This window comes from Brachyistius frenatus, unplaced genomic scaffold, assembly GCF_029030835.1.
Source record: "Brachyistius frenatus isolate BFR_SWC_R1_liver_20210118 unplaced genomic scaffold, ASM2903083v1 Contig_10, whole genome shotgun sequence".
In the NCBI taxonomy this organism is placed as follows: Eukaryota; Metazoa; Chordata; class Actinopteri; family Embiotocidae; genus Brachyistius; species Brachyistius frenatus.
The window spans coordinates 1,081,069-1,102,470 of record NW_027210609.1 but is presented as its reverse complement, the minus strand read 5'-3'; the positions used below and the strand labels follow the sequence as shown (position 1 = coordinate 1,102,470).

Below are 21,402 nucleotides of genomic sequence, written 5' to 3'. Positions count from 1 at the left end.
GATTTTTTTTTTAATTCCAGAATGTAACAGTTTATGATGCATACCAGCACTAACAGAGCGCAATAACCTATCCAACAGGAAATCACTGCATGCAGCCACACACTCGTACTTCACATACAGGTAAGCTGCCATCAATAAAACTTCCATTAAACATAGTGTTCATTTTTTTCTCTGTACCTTATTGTATAATGGGAAGCCATTTCCCTCAATGAAGGTATTTTTAAAAAACAATGAGACTTATCTCCACCATCCAGATTGAATAATTACATGTGTTGTACATGAATAAAAACCTACTACCTTTCATAAGAAAGCTATGTTTTCATATGCATGGTTCCCCTCAAAGAAGAGGATAAGAAGAGTCGTGCAGGCTGCTGTATGTGACTGCATTTTAAAATGTAGAATATTGAACAAACATATAGTGCACATGTCTGGACCACTGAGGAATAATCAATACGTATTTACAGGTTTTCAGCAGTAAGAGAGAAACATGCAGTTTCTTTGTGAATCTCCATTTTGGTGGTCACATGCAGTTTAGTGTAGTGTTACTACACTATAGTATGAAAAATTTATGAAGATGAGTGTTGACGAAATCAGTTTAATTTTCAGTGCAGAAGTAATTCTATAAGTACTACGTAAGGAAAACCTCATTTTTAGTTTATAGTATGAAGATATTTATATAATCACATCTATATAGTTATTTGTTAATAATATATTCAGTATGTGAATGCTGTAACACATCTACATTTTCTAAGCCACAAAATACATTGGCACATTGATGGAGGATGATGAAAAACTAAAAATGAAAAAAAACAAAAAACAAGTACAGTTATCTATGAGGCTGGCCTTGTGCTTCTAAAACTCTTTCATTGCTCTGCAAATTTGTGTTTGCCTTTCAGTATAATCCCATCTGTGGACACATTCGCTCAGAGAGCAGAGACAGGAACAAACATAACACTTCTCTCCATCTGTGACCTCCCAACTCCTCATCCTCCCTCTGAATGCAGTGCAACAATGAAGAAGTGCAAGGAAGAGGGAGGAAAATTGCCTCGCTATTCAGCGAGCTACTGATGGTACACGAGCTCAAGGATGGCAGATTCAATTCAGAGAACAGAAGTGGAAGAAAGGCTACGAACCCACTTGCAAAACATGTTGCAAAGAAAATTAGGTTGTTTAAGATGTAAAAGATTCAGTCCTTTACTCAATAAAAATAGAGCTTAAAAAGTAAATGCATAGCATGAAATATACTTCATCACACATAAATATTTAATAGTCAAAAAACAAGAAGTACTTTTGAGGATTATAAAATCCAGCATTTGTCAGTCTGCTAAAAAATTTGTCAGTGGCTAATCAAATATGTTCTCTCAGGCTGCATTCTTGTTTATTTCTTTGTCTTTTTCTGCAGACTTGTTCTGATGAACATCTCGAAAAACTGAAAGACCTTGAGCTTTGATGAAAAACTTCAGACTGCGAGCGCATCCACAGCCCAGTTAAAAAAAAACCCTGCAAGGAGAGGCTCACAAAAGTGAATCAGGTAAGTTGTTTTTTTTCTCGCTCCTCAGGCCATTATATACTAAGTGGTGCAATGCGGATCAGGTACTACCACAAAGACCAAAAGCTAACTAGATCAACGCATCATTTGCAGAGCTTCAAAGATTAATTGCAGACAAATAGGATGAGTAGTCGGTGCCCCGTTGTTCATTTACAATTAACGATGAACATACATCTCTGATTTACTTGTATGTTAAGGAGCATCCAGACTCCTCGGGTCATCTGGGACAGGTTTACTTAATTTTCCCAGAGATGAAAAACAATCAAGGTGAATCAGCTTTTAGTTTCTGGGTTCTCCACCTTTGGAACAAGCTTCCTAAATACCAGAGGTCTGCTAAAACTGCAGCTCATTTAAATATGGCATTAAAACATTATTGTTTACTGAAGCTTTCCAGTGAACTAAGGAACTGCAATTTTAATATCTTGTACTTCTATGCCTCTATAAAATACTTTATTTTCTTTTAAATGCAATTTTAATTTGCTTTTAATATCTTATTTTTAATGTATTGCTGTGCTTCTGTAAAGCACTTTGAATTGCCTTGTGTCTGAATGGTGCAATAGAAATATACTTGCCTCTGTGGGCCAATAATCTCCAAGCAGCGTCTCTGACCAGAACCAAATGTCAAACATGCACACCAACAATGATTCACTCAGCTCATTATCAGCTAAACCAAAATGGCAGCTGCATGTTTGGCTCCTTAAAAGTGGAGATACATTCAGGATGTTGGCTCCTTATTCAATTCCTGCTGTTTAGGAGAAATTTTACATGTTTTACACGAGGTGAGTCTGATTCTTTCTCCTGTTTACTTACATCAACAAACTAACTTATTTCATTCAAAACAAATCATAAGGTTATTTAGTCAATAAACTGAGAGTGCTAATTACCCATGCAAATGTTCTCTTTTCATGTTCTCCATTTGAGTCTGTGGAGGACAAATCTGCATAAACCCTAAACAGGAAGTAGTTATAGCCAGTTACTTTTGCTCATTCAGTTTGTCATGGATCACACAACAGCTGCTGTCTGATATTTGCAGATTTCGACCAGACTCCGCTCCAAAACCAAGGCAGTGTGAAATAAGTGTAAAATATTGATAAATATATACACTTCAAGACAACAAAAGGAATTTTAGACCAGGCACTTTAGGGGTCTGCTCTCTCTCTCTCTCTCTCTGTTCAGTACAGCTACTCGCCTTCACTGTGCTGTTGTGCTGTTGTGCTGTTGTGCTGTTGTGCTGTTGTGCTGTTGTGCTGTTGTGTGTGTGTGTGTGTGTGTGTGTGTGTGTGTGTGTGTGTGTGTGTGTGTGTGTGTCTAAAGTCCAAGAGGAACATATCTGGTGTTTGTGAATAAATAGACCAACTCAAACTTGGTGAAGGTGCTCAAGATCTTTTCGTTGAATTATAAATTCGATATTTACTCAAATATTTGGCCTTGTAGCTAACGTTTTTTAATGGGGAATTTTACCAATGAAAAGAAATGACTCATCATGGGTTACCCTACTCAGCCTATGTTTGCAGTGGCTCTGGAGGTTTTCTAAAGTCTAACAATATACAATGCCTATAAAAAGTATTCACCCCCCCTTGGATGTTTCACCCTTTTGTTGCTTTTATACATGAAATCATGGTCAATATAATTTGTCTTTTTTTGACAAGAATTTGCAAAAAAACAGATTTTTACAAAATAATGTCAATTAATAAAAAATATATAAGGTAAAGTAAATGATTGCATAAATATTCACCCTCTTCAGGTCAGTAGTTAGTAGATGCACCTTTGGCTGCAATCACAGCACTGAGTCTGTGTGGGTATGTCTCAATCAGGCTGGCACATCTGGACACTGCAATTTTTCTCCATTCGTCCTTGCAAAACAGCTCAAGCTCTGTCAGGTTGCTCGGGGATTGGGCATGAACAGCTCTTTTCAAGTCCAGCCACAAATTGTCGATTGGCTTGAGATCTGGGCTTTGACTTGGCCACTCCAGAACATTCACCTTTTTGTCTTTGAACCATTTCTGTGTAGCTTTTGCTGTATGCTTAGGGTTGTTGTCTTGCTGGAAAATAAATCTTCTCCCAAGTCGTAATTCTCTTGCAGACCAAGTTAGATTATCCTCCAGGATTGGCAATATTTTTCTGCATTCATGTTCTCCTCTACCTTTACAAGCCTTCCAGGGCCTGCTGCTGAGAAGCATCCCCAGAGCATGATGCTGCCACCACCATGCTTCACAGTGGAGATGGTGTGTTTGGTGTTCGCCAAACATAGCTCTAGTCTGATGGATAAAAAGCTAAATTTTTGTCCCATCAGACCAAAGAACCTTCTTCCAATTGACCTTGAAGTCTCTCATATGCCTTTGGGCAAATTCCAGGCGAGATTTCATGAGCTTTTTTTAACAGTGGCTTTCTCTTTGTCACTCTCCCACACAGCTTTGACTGGTGAAGAACCCGGGCAACAGTTGTTGTATGTACAGTCTCTGCCATCTGAGCCACTGAAGCTTTTAACTCCTTCAGAGTGCTCGTAGGTGTCTTGGTGGCCTCCCTCACCAGTCTTCTTCTTGCCCGGTCACTCAGTTTGTGAGGACGGCCAGCTCTAGGCAGATTTAAACAAGTGCCATACTCCTTCCATTTCTTAATGATGGATTTAACTGAACTCTGTGGGATGTCCAGTGAGTTGGAAATCTTTTTGTAGCCATCTCCTGACTTATATTTTTCAATGATCTTTTCTCTGAGTTGCTTTGAGAGTTCGTTTGTCTTCATGTTGCAATTGTAGCAGGAATACTGATGAACCAGAGACTGGACCTCCCAGACACAGGTGTTTTTATACTACAATCACTTGACACACATTAACTGCACTCAGGTGATTTCCATTTCACTAATTGTGACACTGCTGGCATCAACTAGCTGGACCTCTGTTGAATTAGGTCAGTCACTTTAAACGGGGTGAATATTTATGCAAACACTTATTTTACACAATATATTTTTAATTAATTGACATTAGTTTGTAAAAATCTGTTTTAACTTTGACATGAAAGAGGTTTTTTTTTTGTTGCAAATTCTTGTCAAAAAAGCCAAATTATATTGACCATGATTTCATGTATAAAAGCAAAAAAAGAGTGACATTTTCAAGGGGGTGAATACTTTTTATAGGCATTGTAGATGTGATGTATTAAGGTTTATCTCAGCATGGACTTATGCTACATTTATACCAGAGTTATTGTAATAAGAATTTTCTAACTTTGAAATAGAATTTGTGTCAATATTTAAAACACTATTATAAGTGGGAAGCAGCAATTTCTCTGAAAGCAGAAATTTATTGGATTTTGCACAAGTGCCTCAAAAGGCAAACACAGGTGCGTCATGTCAGCCAAAGGTTTGGGTAATTAAACCCAAATGTAATGGATAAAGTGAAACTACATTGTGTCTACACCATAATTTAATCCCTCAGACAATTGACCCTGAAACCAATAAATCAAGCTGGGTCTGTTTCAAACTGTTGTGTGGGGTTGAAAAATACAAGGGCAGGGTCAAATGAAAAATGATCTCAAGTTGCATTTTGGGAAGTGCAGGATTCCCAGTTTTTTTAGCTTGACCATGGTGAGGGAACTAAAAGGATGTTTTGAACTTTGTTTTGCCTTCGTGCCGGCAACAGGTATTATTTGGTTGTCCATCCCCGACATTCCCGTGAATACAACATCTCAGAAACGCCTTGAGGGACTCTTTTAAAATTTGTTAGAAAAAAAATGGCAAGGATAAACGGATTTGAATTAAATGGTAAAATGTAACACCATCAATTAAATTTAAAATCAATACATATTAGGTAAATATATTGGTCATCAGTTCTTTTAGTTTCAACAAGCAGCAAAGAGAGCATCCAACTAAGTTTCATCTGAAGTCTACTAACACACCTGTTTGTCCACACACGGATGACTAAGCACTTTTTCTCCCCTAACAACCCACTACACATTTCTGTTTACATTGTCGAACCTGGTAGCTGCTTACTACATCTGTTGAAATCAAAACCTCAATAAAAAAGAAAAAAAAAAACAGTCTCGCTCTCCAAAATAAAAATAAAAAAGTCTAAATCAGAAGAAAATTAAAATAGAATAATAAGAAAAGAATCGTGGTTAAAAACAGCAAAATGTTTTGATACTGTACAAATTTCTATTTTCCAACGTTGTTTTTTTTACTGCCAAAAATGATGGCAGTCTTCCTTTTATCATTTCAAGTTTTGATTTTAATGCCAGTGTCCCTGTTGCATGCCAAATTTTATTTACAAATGACAGCAGCTTCATACAGTCTCAGAAGCTGCACTAGCAACATAATCATAAGATTACTCTGCATGTAGTTACTATGAAGAGTGAGAGAACAAATCTGTATGAAATCTAAAGTAAAACACTCTCTTTCAAGATTCGTGGTTCATAGCACTTGACCAAAAAGGCTTAACTGCCTTTCGTGTCCTGCCAGGCTGAGGAACAGGTGAAGCATACGATGTTTACTGCATGTCAAACCACACCTCAGGTCCTCGTTATCGTCTATAGATACCTTTTAAAATGATCTGACATGAAATCAGTCAGATCTTTGTTTTATATTTTTTTGGAGCTCTGATGATTTTGAAAATGGATACTGCAAGTGACCAAAAACATTTAAATACAAGGCAGCCTGCGTATGCTGCTGTGCAACTTAAATAAAACCAAATCCTATACAGTGGTTGTTCACAGACATAAATATCTATGATTTTGGCTTTCTATTAAGTCTACAGGAGGAAACATGACCTCATTTTTAAACCCTGAACCTCTAACTGAACACAACCAGAGCTTGCCGTCATTACTGCCACCTGTGCAGTACCTAAAGGCAAGGGATAAAAAAATAAAAAAATAAAAATCTTTTTTTAGAACCATAAATTATTCATAGAGTACTACAAATGCTAGATACAAAGATTAGGCATGCAGTTTTCACTCTGGTTGAGCTGACATCATTCAGACCTCTAACAGTGTGTGTTTTTCCTCTCATCTACCTGCCAGAGAACAAGAGCTGTCCTCCCTCAGACCTGTGTCGCAGCACTCTTTGATGGTTCAAAAAGAACTTTTGTACTTTGCTTTGCTGTAGTGCTCTTAGGAATAAAATGTTAACTACATTGTTTCGTTTGTTTGGGGGGAATCTTTTTTTGTCCATCTGCAGCCATTTTTTTTTTCTTAATTTTTATTTTAGGATAGTTCTAAGTCAAAGACATTTCTTCAGTTGACACATTGTAGAGAAAAGTATGTAATTTGTTTGGATAAAACCACTCTTTACAGTGTGACCTAGTGCATAGAAATAAGATCAGATCACTTGGATTCAAAGAAAATAATTGCAGCAAAAATCAAGTCTATCAGAACCAAAGTGGTTGCCCTGACATAAAGCTTTGTCTATATGACAACCAATGAACCATCTCTTTAGTTAAGCCATAATGAACTGTTGGTATAAAAGTTTTTAAAAAAAAAATCAGTGCTTATATTAAACATTGCCTTGGGTTGTCTATCATGGTGTGGAGATTATTTTAATTAAAGGCATTTCAAATAACTTTCTGAAATTCACTGCATGTTGAGCTGAGTTGATCCAGTTTAAAGACTGAATTTGTTAACTATCATTTCGGATGTCTGAGGTTCAGATAAATGTAGTTGAACTGTTTTTGAGACACCTTTGTGTGGAGATGTCTGCTGTAGTGCAGAGCATCACTGCAGCAGAAACTCAAGTACTCATAAAAATGAGGCACAGGTTGCCCTCTAGTGATAAATACGGGCACTACATGTGTTACTGCACAGACAGCTCGCAGAAATCGTTGTAGATTGAGTACACATGGACATACACTGTGGAATAAAGTCTACATTCTGTAGGCTATATGATAGGGTATAAAATAAAATTGTGACTGGTGCTCAGGACCAGTCAGTTAAATATACTTACTTGGAGACATACTATGAGTGTACACCACTTCATCCTATTCTACAAATATGAAAACACAATCACATTAACATTCATTTAGTCTCATTCACATGTGTGCTTCAGAAAGTTAGAAAAATCTCGTACATACTGCATTTTCTACAAATAATCTGTTGTAACCAAGATGTGAAACTTCCAGCGTGGTTTAGTTTTTTAGTTTGTTTGTAGTACCTACAGTGTCATTTAATTCAGTAGTCAAATGTTCAGTGTGCTCAGGCTTGAAGACATAAAAACAATTCATCTGACAAGGAAAGCTGTCTCTTTTCTTGTATGCTTTCCAACCATAATGTGGATCCTATTATCTTGTTGGGGAGTCATGTGTCATTGCAATTCAGCTCTCAGCTTGACTGTCTGTGTCCAAGTCCGAGGCCTCAGCCTCATCAGCAGATCCAGTCAGTGAAGGGTAGGGCCTTGGCTGGTCCAAGTTGACATAGTTAACTTTCAAATTGATGTAGTGCTCTCCTTCCAGAGAGGACAGGATGTGCTGTACTTCTGTAACCAAGCTGTGGAAGGTCGGCCTGCGCTCGGGCTCCGGGTCCCAACATGCCAGCATGATTGAATAGCTGTGGAATGAATGATTGTGGCGATAAGTGAATGAGGAGGCACGCGAGTACATACGCAAGCAGGTGAGTAAACTTCTGAATGATAGCCATTAGGAGCTGACATAAAGTAACATAGAGGTGAATTCATGCCTCTATTTGCTTATACTTTACATGGTCGCAGGGTACAATATAATCTTCTGAAGAAATTTGAATTGGATGAAGAAAGCCAAGGCATTATAATCATTATGTTGGGGGATAGGATGCTGGTATGATTCTTACAGGGTATCTGGGCAAAACTGTGGCTGTGGAAGCCGACGTCCCTTCAACAAGTAGCATGTGATGTCATAGGGGTCCACATCTGGATATGGGCTAGCACCTCTGGTCAACAGCTCCCACATTAAGATGCCATACGACCACTGGGAAACAGATAATCAATGTAATGTTGATACAAATATTATAAATATAAGTATATTTCTGTTGGCTTGATGAGATCAAGCACTCACCACATCAGATTTGATTGTAAACTTCTGTGTTTGCAGGCTTTCGATAGCCATCCATTTCACTGGGAGCTTTGCTCTTTTGTGGTCTTGAATGCTGTAGTACTCTTTATCATAGATATCCCTTGCCATGCCAAAGTCAGCCACCTTTACTGTGAAGGTTTCATCCAGCCTGTAAAGAGGAAATGTCTTTAGAAAGGATTATCTCCCCAGCTATTTCTGGTTCTAATAGAAAATTGCTTGGCTCAAGGAAAAAAAAAGGTAAACCTAATGTAATACCAATTCCAATTCAGATAATCAGTGCTGATGATCTGTGATAATCCTATACACAGGTGGGATGGAGGAGAAGAGGTGGTGAAATCAAATGAGTTTAAATACTTGGGGTTAGCAGTTCAAAGTACCAGGAAAGGCAGAAGAGAGGTAAAGAAGAGAGTTTAGGCATGGTGGAGCGGGTGGAGAAGAGTGTCGAGGGATTTTCGACACTCTTTTGACAGTAAGAGTGAAATGGAAGGTTTACGAGATGGTAGTGAGACCAGTGGCGGCATTGAGGAAAAGACAGCATCTAGAACTCTGCTACCTCCAGCTCTGCTTTCTTGGATTTTCGTTTGGAGTGATGAGGATGGACAGTTACAGGAATGAACGTATTAGAGGCACAGCTCAGGTTTGGAGACAAAGTGAGAAGGATGAGATTGAGATGGTTTGAACATGTGCAGAGGAGACATGTTGGGTATGTCGGGCGAAGGATGCAGAAGATGGAGCTAGCAAAATAGGAAGGCCAAAGTAAAAAGATGGAGTGAGGGAGGACATGCAGGCGGTCAGCATGACAGAGGAAGATGCAGAGGACAGGCAGAGATGGAAATGGATGATCTGTTGTGGCAACTCCTAACAAGAACAGCCAAAAGAAGAGGAAGCACAGGCTGGGGAAGGAATAGTGGAAAAAAAGTCAGAAAATGAGTGGCATTAAATGTATTTTCTGATTTGAAATTAAAAAAAAGGTGTGACTTTTATATGTGCAAACAAACAAAGTGTAAAAAAGAGAAATACATGACCGACAGTTTTTCAAATATTAAACATCTCTGGAGGTTTTTAGATGGAAAAAGTAATCCATTTTGTTTGATAGATCGAACTTTTTACTTGTTGGATCACCAAAGCAAGGTTATTTTTCTTTTCCCATTAAGTGTTTAAACTTACCAAATGTATAATTATGATGAAGAAGAAATACAAAATGTTGTTTATTGACATTATTTGTTTCCTAATTTCTGAATAAATACATTTCTATGTATTTGTATTGATAAACTTTGATAATACCTCAAATAGTTGACACATCGACTTAATAACAACGGTGAAATAGCCTCTTGCAAGCGAGACAAAGCCGTTCACTGACATGTCACGGGCCAGTAATCAGTGTATGATTCACACTCACATGCAGTTACGTGCAGCCAGGTCTCTGTGAACAAATTTCTTCTGAGCTAAGTACTCCATGCCCATGGCAACCTGAAGCCCAAACCCAATCAGGTCTTTCACTGTTGGGTTCTGTAAAGAAAAAAGAGATTCTAAACAGAGCTGGCTCAATCGAACCTCTAGTCAGGTTAAAAGAGCAAATATTTACAGTCGTGACCCCTCTGATTCAGAATTTCATTGTTTAATTTACCCTTTTCTCAGACCGGATGAAATGACGCACATCTCCATGCTTCATATACGGCAGAACCACCAGAGGGAGCCCTTCTTTGGGCAACATGATGCCCAGCAGAGACAGTATGTTCGGATGGTGGAAGCCTTTCATGATGATGCCCTCTCTGAGGAACTGGTCTACTTGACCTAAATCGGTGATCCCTGTTGAAAAAAATAGACGTGTGAACTCTAATACAGACCAGTGTATCAGCCATGCCATAATGATTTCCTTTGTAAAATAAATTCACTTACTGTTCAGTGATTTAACAGCACAGTGGGTCTCTTGCTTGTTGCTGTCTATCAAGTATCCATGATAAACTGTCCCAAAGTGACCTGTATGAGAATAAAAATGGCTGAATTAAATGTTTGTGCTAAACTGTAAAAACAATCTATCATAGTGGAAGAAAGAAAAAAGAAAGAAAAAAAACAAACACAAAAGCTGACCTTTGCCAATAATCTGGCTATCCTCAATCTGGAGCATCTCAGCAGGGATCAGCACATCTTTGACGTCTTCGAGAAGATCAGAACTCAAGCTCACCATTGAGATGTTGTCCCGAGGCATTAAAGGCACAGACAGATGATCATAGCTGGCAGCGTACGTTAAACCTTGGAAGGCCATTCCTCCTGAACCTGATGTCTGACTTGACAGATCCACTGTAATGCACAAAGGAGAAAAAAATTAACTGATATGAACTGTATGAAGGTGAAAAGAAAAGTATAAAAAGGATTTGACTGAATAGGATAACAATATAAATTGTTTAGTAATGATCAGGTTGAAAGTGCCTAATACAACAATGCATACCAATTCTACTCTTGACTTTCATCCCTTAATTATGGAAAAACAAAATCAATTTTTGCCACGATGTTTGTGGTTTTAGGTTTGTATGTATTGGATATCTTTAACAAACTGTACATTACTGCAATCATTTATATTATCCCTTTATTGATTTATGAATTCATGTGGATGTCTCACCGCGTCTGTAGTCACCTGATGGAGAGGAATTAAGGGGGCTGCCCATGCGGTTCCGTGACAACATCGTTGACAGACGATTCTCTATGTTGGCTGAAAAGAAACATTTGATGAATGAAAATCACTGACAGTAAGCTATGAAAATACACAGTAAAGGCAAAAGGCACAGCTGGTCAGGTTGATGACAATCAGATGACAGCATAGAACTCAAAGGAAACATCTGTTCACAAATTATTAGCACAACTGCACAACAAAGTACTGCAGTTTTGTAGATTATGTCAAGAAATGTAACAATAAATATCAGAATCTTTCTTACCTCTCTTTTTCTTCCTCAAATGAATCATCACAATTAATGCCAGGCCAGCACCGACTGCCAGTGCAGCAATGATGCCCAGGGCAATGCCCGCTATCACAGTGTTGTTGTTACTGTCATCATTGACTACTTTACCCACATTATAAACCTCCCCGTTCACATACACCTGCAGCAGTGAAACAGATTATCATTACTCTGTGAAATACATTTAATTTCAAATTAGTTTTCAATGAGTGATTCCAGTTAAGAGAGATGATTTCAAAGCAGACTCTCTCACCTGGACAGGTGCTCCCTCACTGGGGATAATCAAGCCTTTAGGCATCCTGCAGGTCAGCTCATTTAACAGAATCTGAGCATTGCAGCTCACACCGCCGATGGTCATTGTGATCTTCATACATGTGCTGACTGTATTCAGTTTGTTATGCTGTAATATATGTGAAAAAAAAAATGGTTAAATGTTAAAAGACAAAGAATGCGGTGTTGGACTTTAATACAAACTGTCAAACACAAACAAACTAAATACTAATACTTACATGCAGTGAAACCTCAGTGTCTCCTGGTTTTAGAAGTAAGACATTGTCATCATTTTCAAAAGGAATGACTTTGGCATCAGGATGGTAGTCAAATCGTCTCTTCCAGAGGTTACGTTTTCCTTCTATGTGAATAGAAATCTCTCCCGTGTAAGACTTTTCTTCTGGCATTTCCTCTGGAAAGGCTGGAGCCCAGCACTCCATGTGTGTGGTGTTTATTGTGCCGCTGCAAACCTCAAGAGAAATAAAGCAACATGGACCGTTTGAAATCGCATACAGTAAATATTTGTTTTATTGTTGTCCTCTTCTCACTCAACAAAGTTTAATGACCCGGTTTGAACTAAAGTCAAAAAGAGTTTGAACCAAAAAATGTATCTGTAAAATGTTATAAATGAAAGAGTTGACTTACTTGTTGAAGAGACTCCATGGGGGGATTGTTGGGAGTGTACTGAACCACAGGTTTATGGGCTGAGTCTAGATTCTGACCTTCTATCACCAGCTTGGAGCCACTGTGTGTCAGAATAAGCGAGCATGTTTATAATACTATGACTTATTTTATGTGCAAAGACATCATTTTGATGATGAACTTTGAGGGATTTTCAAGAGTGAGGCCTCTAAATCTGAAGCATGAGCCCTTTATTAAAACCAGGTCAGTGTCCTACCTTTGGAAACTGCAATGGGGATGTACTGAGGTTATAACAGGGTTTTTCTTGAAGGAGAACACCTTTGTGGTGGTCACTTGAAAGTTGTCGATAACAACTTTCACAGGTACTTTCACAGGTACTTTCCCGTCACCTGCTGCAGCGGATGTGTGGCAGATGATTGAAGATGAAATGCCTTCTCCTTCAGAAGCACTGGAAGCAATAGAAATCATGTTGACCAAATATGTCATACAGTACTTAAATCTCTTCGTGTGAATAAATATCTGATCACAGTGAAATTAAGTTGTTAATATAATACAGTCATCTGTGTTGCTCACCTCTGAATGTTGCACTTTTTGTCTGCAAAGAATACTTCTCTTTGTATCCCTGAGTTAAGATATCTGCCTGTCAGTGTAACTGTCGTTCCTCCAAACAGGGGTCCATAGTCAGGCTTGATTTCTGTTATGGTGGGCTCCTGATTATTAGACGAAGGTGAAAGATATCAATTTACAATCAACAATTGCATTATTGACCCTATTTCCATAAATGTATAGTATAAACAGAATGGGTTGTGCATCGTTTTTGAAAATAATTCATAACAGATTCTCACCACAAAAGAAAGGCCAGACATGTGAGCTGTGCCTTCGATTGAGTAGCGTCCCTCTACTTCTCCCTCGTGCACTTCCAGAGTGATGTTGAGGTTCTCGTTTGGACTTTTTTCATGAATTTTGCACACTACCCTGAATTAGGAACACAAGGGACGATGTGTTTATTCAGTGAGCCAGAAGCATTTTATATGGAAATGAATAACAGCAAAAGGGGCAACTTCCCAGAAACATTTAAATTGTACTAAAAAAAAATTAACTACACAAATGAGACAAGGAATTCCTAAAATGCTACATAGTGATTTAAAAACTACTGTTTCTCTTACAATGTTGGTGATTACCCTTTTTTTTAATTTTTTTTTTTTTAGATAAAGTGAGGATTTAAATGTACAGGTCCATACAGGTCGAGAAGGTTCTCGACCTGTTGGACTATCTGAAAATACATTGTCACAAAGCTGAAAGCAGAACTGTTAGTCTTTGTTTACCAAAGGTGAACCGTGGGAAAAAAATATCAAATTTACACCGTTATTCTGATGCCCCAATTTGACATTAAGGGGACTTATTACTGTAGTCATCCTCAAATCTGTCTGCAAACTCACAATGAAGTCAGTATTGGTTTGTTCATCCATTGTGTGTTACTAAAATCAAATATCAAAATTATACTCATTGTTTTGTTCTGGACATTTTAAAACCATATTGTGACATTGTGAATACAGAAAGGTTGCATGTGTGCTCACCTTTTACTACTGCTCTTTTGAGGCAGAACATTACAAAAGGTCCCAGAGCCCACTGTGATGATGTGAGTTTTGCCACTGATGATGGCCGGTCGTAGGGGAGACTGAAACTCTGAACCGCACAGCGTCACCTCTGTTTCGCCGCCAGCAGGTGACATTTTAGGGAAAAACTGCAAATAAAAGTGTTACCATGACCTAACAGCAACCTGTGTTTCAGTGCAATCAGCGCACCTTTATGGCTCATTGTGTTTAAACTTTGTGCAGTGGCTAATCAGTTACACTGCACATCATATCTACCTCTGTTATGACAGGCGCACAAGAGTCTTTGTTCCATTGTGAGGTACACTCATGCTGCCTCAAGCAGATTCCTGAACACCAGCCACAGTTCATGAAGCGTGGAGCTGTCAAACACATGGAGCATGTCACAAAATGTGCACACCCTGGTCCTGCAGAGGGCACCCTGAACATCTGGAAAAGGGAGAGAATGAGATGAGGGTGGGGTTAGTCGTAAAAGAGACAAACATAAAGAAGGAAAACAGTCAGAAGATGAGCAGTACCGGCAGCAGACAAAATTTACCTTATTTCCAACCACAAAGAGAAGTGAATCCTTTGAGTACACAGCTGCTGTCCTGGATACTCCGACCTCTCCCAGTGAATAGTTGGCATAAACAATAGGCCTGTACAGTGTAAGAATCACCTGAAACACAGAGGTAATGTCACAAGGATTGTCAGTTATAACGTATAACGCAGAAAAATGTATATATTTAGCAGCCGGTCAAACATCCAAACTGCAGCGTATTCATGTGCACAACAAACAATAACACCACTGGCAACGTATTACCTGTAGTATCCGCCCATCTGAGGTACCAAAATGACCCAGTGTGTGATTCCCGATAGTGCTGACTAGGAAAGCAGTGAACAGCACATCTTTCATCTGGCCGTTGAAAAGATCAACTCTGTAGTATGGCTTCGATACCAGAGTAGGCTTCGCACTGCATGTGTCATTTCCTTCAGAGCTCTGTACAGGTAGGAGAACCACATTCACACAAGGTCAGCATTAGGAATTCATATATCTGAGTTTTTAAATTCAGCTTATTATTGTATGTGCCTCATTCTCCTTTTAAGCATATATATATATGAAACTGAAACTCTGAATATATGTATATATGTGTGTGTGTGTGTGTGTGTGTGTGTGTGTGTGTGTGTGTGTGTGTGTGTGTGTGTGTGTGTGTGTGTGTGTGTGTGTGTGTGTGTGTGTGTGTGTGCAAACACTTAAAAACATGAGGGATGAGAAGAATAAATTAAAACTGCAAGCAGTGATATGCGGGGCCTCGCACGCTGAACGTTGGGGATCCAGCGGGTCGGGGCCGCTGGCTCCCCAATGTGCAGCATGCGAAGAGATTTAAGTACTGTATGACATATTTGGTTAACATGATTTCTATTGCTTCCAGTGCTTCTGAAGGAGAAGGCATCACTGCTTGCAGTTTTAATCTTTTTCTCGATCTCCTTCCTTATTCTTCTTCTTTAAAAAAAAAAAAGCCTTTTTTTGGCGGCTTTAACATCTTCAAAAACTCATGAAAGTTGGTGCCTGACGCATGTTTAATGTTTCATGAGGTTTGGAGCATCGTTTGACCTTAAATATCAACTTCCTGTGTCACGGAAAAACATCAAACTTAGCCGCATTGCCCTGGCTATACAATATACAAAAATTATTTTGGGTCACTTTTTGGATGACATGCTATAGGATGAATTTGTTTTTATTATTTCAGACAGCATACTATAGTATGCCTTTTTTGTTATCACTTTTTACAGTATGATCTTTTTCTGAATTGACATATATGCCTAAAGTGGGGATTGAACCCAGTTACTTCTCACTGAGGCAACTGCACTATGCTGTCAGAAATATGATTAAAAAAAAAAAGAAGTCATTTGAATGCATTGAAATGTATTAATGGCATTTTGGGGGATAAAGTTTGTGGTAGTTTAGACAGAAATCCAAGATTTAGACACACCATTTAGTTTTTGCTTTTTATTTTTGTATTTGTTTATGCTATATTAGGGTTTTGTATTGTTGTTGACCTTTGGTTTGTTATTAGTATGACTGCATTTACAACGCAAACCCGAAACCCAAACCCATGCAGCTTACCCTTAGGGGGACTCACTCTCCGTGAACCATGTGGCTTACCCTTAGAGGGTCTCGCCATCTGTGAATTACCTTGAGCTGGGCTCAAACACGCATCCTCATGAGGTCGTTTCCAGCTCTGAAGCTGTGATTCGTAGACCGCTGGACTATCTTCAGCACTAAAGAACGAGTCGCGGCGGAGAAAGTGTTTCACGGAGTTCACTCAGAGCTTTCCAGTGATTCAACCGACAGTGTGGTTAACTCAACAGGTAAAAGATTCTACTTCACCAAGGTTGCTATTAATGGTTCAAATTCCACCTGTTGATGGTGATTCAACTTTTAGTGAAGTTGAAACATTTGGAGAAATTGAAAAAGTTTTGCAAACACTACACATTACAGGAAGATATTTAATATCACTGCAGACCCCCTTGATATTTAATATCACTGCAGACCCCCTTGAAAACATGTATATCTACTATCCAAAGAATGTCTGTGGCAATTTTGGTCGCATTTGAATGAATATTTGTGGATGGTGGCGTTATAGGTTGCAGTGAGCCAAAGACCTGTCACAGTGCAGACCCTCTCCTAGGAAGATTGGTAGATTAGCACTGTTGCCTTTCAGTATGAAGGTTTGGGATTTGAACCCCCTCTTTTGTGATTACTTTTATTTTAAAAACATACCACAGCAAAAAGTGACCCACTTTTGGGTCACTTTTTGGACGACATGCCATAGTATGACTTTTTTTTAATTTTTTTTTATCATATTTTGAATGACATGCTGGTATGACATTTGGGTCACTTTTTGGCCGCCACGCCACGGGAGTTCGTTAAAGTACAACATGTGTGAATCGCCAAAAATGGCTACTAAATTCAAAATGGCAGACTTCCTGTTGAGTTGACGTAATAGTGCATTGGAACTTTTTTGTACATCTCGGTGTGATACACATTTCCATCGAATTTCGTGCATGTACTGTAGGTAAATGTAGCCGCCGGGGCATCTGTTTAGGGGGCGTTGCGAGCCATTTGGCCACGCCCACTCGCGACTCCACTAAAATACGAAATTTTTCGCCGGGAGAGACACCTGTTACCAACTTTTATGAGTTTTTGAATATGATAAAGCCTCCAAAAATGCAGTTGTTTACGGAAAATAATAACGCAGAATAATAATTCCTTGAAGAACAATAGGGCTTTCGCACCATTGGTGCTCGGGCCCTAAATAGAGAATCAAAATTCATCCATTTAGAGAGGAAGTGCTGTGGCCTCGCCTCCAGTCATAGCAACAAGCTGTGAGAGGAAGGTCATAAAACAGCTGCGACTCCAGCTCTGTTGACTTGGTGTCTGTTTGTTGGTGAGCTACTGAAATTGGACTTTCTCACATGTTAAACAGTCAATGACAGAGAGTAAGTGGCTGGCTGAGAGAGCATGAGTCATGCTGCCTAAAAGAAGGTCATTATTCCAAAAAGGAGACAGGATGTGTTAAACTAATGGTAAACATTCCACTGCAACGCAATTGAGCTGACCTGCCCCAGCATGCCCCGGTTTGCTTCCCACTTGAATGCCTAATATTCACATGTTTTTGTATCTTCTCAGTCACTTTGAATTTCAACAGTTAACGCTTGAATACATGACGTATAATATATAAGTTACTGTTTGCACACACACGCAAACCCAGACTCTAACAATAGCTTCAGTATTTTTCCACAAGCACATAAAAAGTGTGATTTTGTCCCCCGCTTCCTACCAATGACCTCTTCAATATTTTTCCTATTTCCTAGTCAAATAAAATAAGTAAAAGGCAGTCATGGTCCAACGCTTGAAATTCCACCTTTTTATCAGCAAGATTTTTAACCTGTGTTTATTGGCACACATTCCTGTACATGTATACACGTCTGCTCAAAGGACACAGATTGAAACTCCGTAAAAGAGAGAGACCACACCTTTTTTTTTTTTTCACCAGTAACTGTAGCCAAATTCAAGGTGTTTAAAGAGTCTGCTTGATTTTTTTTTTAGAATTTCTCCAATACCCCTTTGTTCTGTTGGGTAATTAGTGGAGGGTTCTGAAAGGGTTTTAAGAATGAAAATTTAAGAAATTGGGAAAATTCAGCTTCGTGTAATCAGTAACCATTCCCGCTTGAAATGAAACAGCTGCCGTACTAAAACTTTGTACTGTGTTGCCACCCTTTCACTGCGAAAGACTGAAACTTAAAGACATAAAACAGAGCTGAGAAATGGTGTGGTAATGTGCAGGTCACACTACTGACTCATCCACCCCTCCCTGTTGTCTCATCTGGTGTTGCTCTCCCTCTCACACATAAACACACCTTCCTCAAAGTTGCCACAAGCGTAGAATACTCCAGCGTTTAAGATTTACTATATGGACTAACTAAAGTGTCCCTTATAATTTACAATCATTTACTGCTCAGGACAACATACTGTAAAATTGTAAGCTATACTGGTCTGGTCACAGGTGACTTAACAACACAATGTTTGTCTGGACTGATCACTTCCTGTCTGGGTGCAGGGAGACCTTTATACTGTTCCTCTGCTTTAGTGACTCTTAGGCATTAATAATAATAAAAAAAAGTGTTACTCACCTCATGTGGGCAGCTCTCACATAGCTGGAAGTGGCAGAGGCCTCTGGACAGCTGCTCTTTACCTGACACACAGCAGGCCTCCACTCCTTTATCAATAGCTTGGTTGACTTTAGTCAAAGGAAAGGCACACAGGGCTGAGTTTTTTTTAGGTTGACCATGTTCATCCAATTCCGTGAACACCCCATACAGAATATCTTCACCCTCGTCCACCCTCAGCTCATCAGTCAAGTCCTTCCCTGCTCGCCCAAAATGTGCAGCCTGTAGCCCATTATACACAATGTCCCTGAAAGCCTCTCTCCGTCTCCTCCTGCGCTTGGGTTCGTAGCGACACTCCAAGGCCACCTCCCTGTACATCCACACCTCTGGAATTAGAATCGGCAGTCGTCCCAGACGAGTCTGAAAGGCAGAGTTGCTCTTCGAGGGATTTTCCCTCTGCAGGGACAGAAAGTAGACATAGTCCTTGGTGGAAAAACTGTATATGTAGTCAATGCTGTAAGAGTCTCGTAGACTGGGGAGCACTGTCAGGCCATTCATCATCATATGAAAGCCATCCTCAGTTGAAAGTGGCCTCACCACTGATATTGATCTCCTCGGATAACTTTGAGTCACTCTGTCATTGACAGAGGCTGCGACAAAGAAGAGCGAGGTGGCTCCCTGTTCAACGATGGTGACTTTAGTGCCAAGTGAGCTGGCCAGACAGTCAGGACAGTTGATGGGAGAGTTTTGCTCCTTTTTGTATAAACACTGAGGCTCAGGCTTCGGCAAACTAATGTCAATGAAGTAACAGATCCCATGCTGAGTACTTCCACAAATGTACAAGTATGGCAAAACAAATCCAGCAGGATCCAAAAGCAGGACCTCGTTGTCTGTATCCACTGAATCCTCAGGATCAGTTTCTAGGTCACACACCGGACAGGTTTTACAGTCAGGACTCCCAACAGGTCCAGTTTTCACCTCCCATATTTTATTCATAGAATCATCTACTCCTACTATTACATTCTGGCATGCAACATACACCTCTGTGTGTTGAATATCCCAGTTCACTGCAATGTTTTGTATCAGGTTGTCTGTTTGAAAGTAGAGGACAGAGTATTCGACAGTGAAATCCACTAGCCTGCGAGGAGTAGAAGGACATTTGTGCTGTCCTAAGGCAGTTTGTGTTTGTATCCACATCCATACTGTCAGCAAGGCAGTCAAAGTGACCATCTCCACGTCACAGTCCTCAGGGATTGAGTGCTACCTGTAAGACACTTTCCTCAGAGAGCACATTCTGGAGAAGCAGCAGGAGCTCTGTGGGAGAAAAGACAGAAAGGAATGTTGAGATTTAACAGAAAGACAACTGGTACATTTGATTTTCACATTAAACAGAGATTCGGTGCTTCTTAAATGGAGGTGGATACTGTAAACAGTTTAGCTCGCTTAAACTGAGAGGCACAGCATGGGGAACTGAGGGAAACAGGAGGGAAAAGTATCAGCTTCTGTTTGCTTTTTGAGCCCTACAAGAAGACGCCTCTCAGTTTGAGGTAGGAAAAACCTAATATGTACAGGTATGGCATAGCTGTGCAATTTATATAATCTGATAAAGCCGGTTTAAAAATAAGATAGAGATTTTAAGATAAAATCTAAGATCTCAGATCTCAGACTCAGACAGAATAAATACAGAATAATAGCTATATATTTCAAATATAGAGATAAGACCTGTAATTTGAATTATTACTAATACATATGATTCTAATTTTGGCCAATTTAGAATTAAATCTAAAATTAAAAGTGCATACACATAAACTGATTGGTAATTAATTATGGCGAAAATATACTCAGTCATGAACGTGGACCAATAGCTATTCATCGTGCGTAAAAGTATGTGAAGAAAATCTTACCTGGCTTTGAAAAGGGAGGAGCGTTGCTGAAATCTGTTCAACTGTCACAAAATCTTAAAGATTTCGGAGATAAATGTCCTGTGATCGTGATACCCCTCTCATTGGACCCACCCACCTGACAGCGCCGAAGTGCCACTGACAAGCGTTTATACTGACAGTGAACTACCTCATGCCATTGAAATAAACTGCAGTCTGGAGTTGAAAGGAGGATCGTACTGTCACCTTCAAAATAAAATCACAACAGAACAGCGCTCTCGTGGTAGGAATTTAAAATAAAATTTAAAAAAAATGCTATCTGACTTTATCGATCCACAAAGGAAAATTCACATTGGAGTACATTCAATAGTGTCAGAAATCAAATTAGCCTATTCAAAATACTAGGCTAAATATGAGATTAGAAATTATGGAAATGGAGCTTTAAACAATATATTGCAATTTTGGTAGGTACACATGATTTGTGTGAACACTGTGTAATTATATGTGCTTAAGTTATGAAAAACAAGCCAAATCAGTTAAACACCAAGACTTCAAATGACATTTAAATTCACTTTTGTTGAAAATGTTCAATTATATTTGTTTCAGCAGAACCTTTTTTTTTTTTTTTTTTTTTTTTAAAAAAAAAAAAAAATTTTACTTGTGCAATACGGATTTTAATACCGCTTCCTTCAAAATATGTAGGCTATATCCTGCAATTTCTCCATAATCCATACTTGAAGGTCCAATCATCCAACATGTTCTCGCCCAAGAGATTCAGGTTTTATTTTGAAAGACAGGAAATGCTTGCCTCATTCTG

The 21,402-nt window shown here is 39.1% G+C and overlaps 1 protein-coding gene and 1 long non-coding RNA gene across 2 annotated transcripts; one reads left to right on the top strand and one right to left on the bottom strand.

Annotated features, from left to right (window-relative positions):
• Positions 1-972: 972 nt before the first annotated feature.
• LOC138616446 (uncharacterized) lies at positions 973-8,060 on the top strand. The gene is made up of 3 exons (XR_011310594.1): positions 973-1,165; positions 1,403-1,531; positions 7,980-8,060. It is a non-coding gene; the product is annotated as an uncharacterized lncRNA (long non-coding RNA).
• LOC138616445 (macrophage-stimulating protein receptor-like) lies at positions 7,644-20,721 on the bottom strand. Its single transcript, XM_069690747.1, has 21 exons — positions 20,610-20,721; positions 18,730-20,019; positions 14,855-15,031; positions 14,591-14,710; positions 14,311-14,481; positions 14,017-14,183; positions 13,285-13,414; positions 13,013-13,149; positions 12,696-12,887; positions 12,443-12,542; positions 12,037-12,267; positions 11,781-11,927; positions 11,507-11,669; positions 11,194-11,283; positions 10,665-10,874; positions 10,473-10,553; positions 10,201-10,382; positions 9,973-10,082; positions 8,556-8,721; positions 8,332-8,468; positions 7,644-8,073 (listed from the first exon to the last, which is right to left on the bottom strand). The coding sequence occupies exons 2-21, from the start codon at positions 19,933-19,935 to the stop codon at positions 7,842-7,844; spliced, it is 4,149 nt and encodes a 1,382-aa protein (XP_069546848.1). The 5' UTR covers positions 19,936-20,019; positions 20,610-20,721; the 3' UTR covers positions 7,644-7,841.
• Between the last annotated feature and the right edge of the window lie 681 nt (positions 20,722-21,402).

Bases quoted from the DNA above. Each gene is read 5' to 3' on its own strand.
- LOC138616445 (XM_069690747.1), bottom strand. From the start codon at position 19,935: ATGGTCACTTTGACTGCCTTGCTGACAGTATGGATGTGGATACAAACA. The intron at 14,482-14,590 runs GTAAATTTTGTC...TCCCTTTTCCAG, and splicing joins TCTTTGTGGTTGGAAATAAG to ATGTTCAGGGTGCCCTCTGC. The intron at 10,554-10,664 runs GTCAGCTTTTGT...ATTCTCATACAG, and splicing joins TAGCCAGATTATTGGCAAAG to GTCACTTTGGGACAGTTTAT.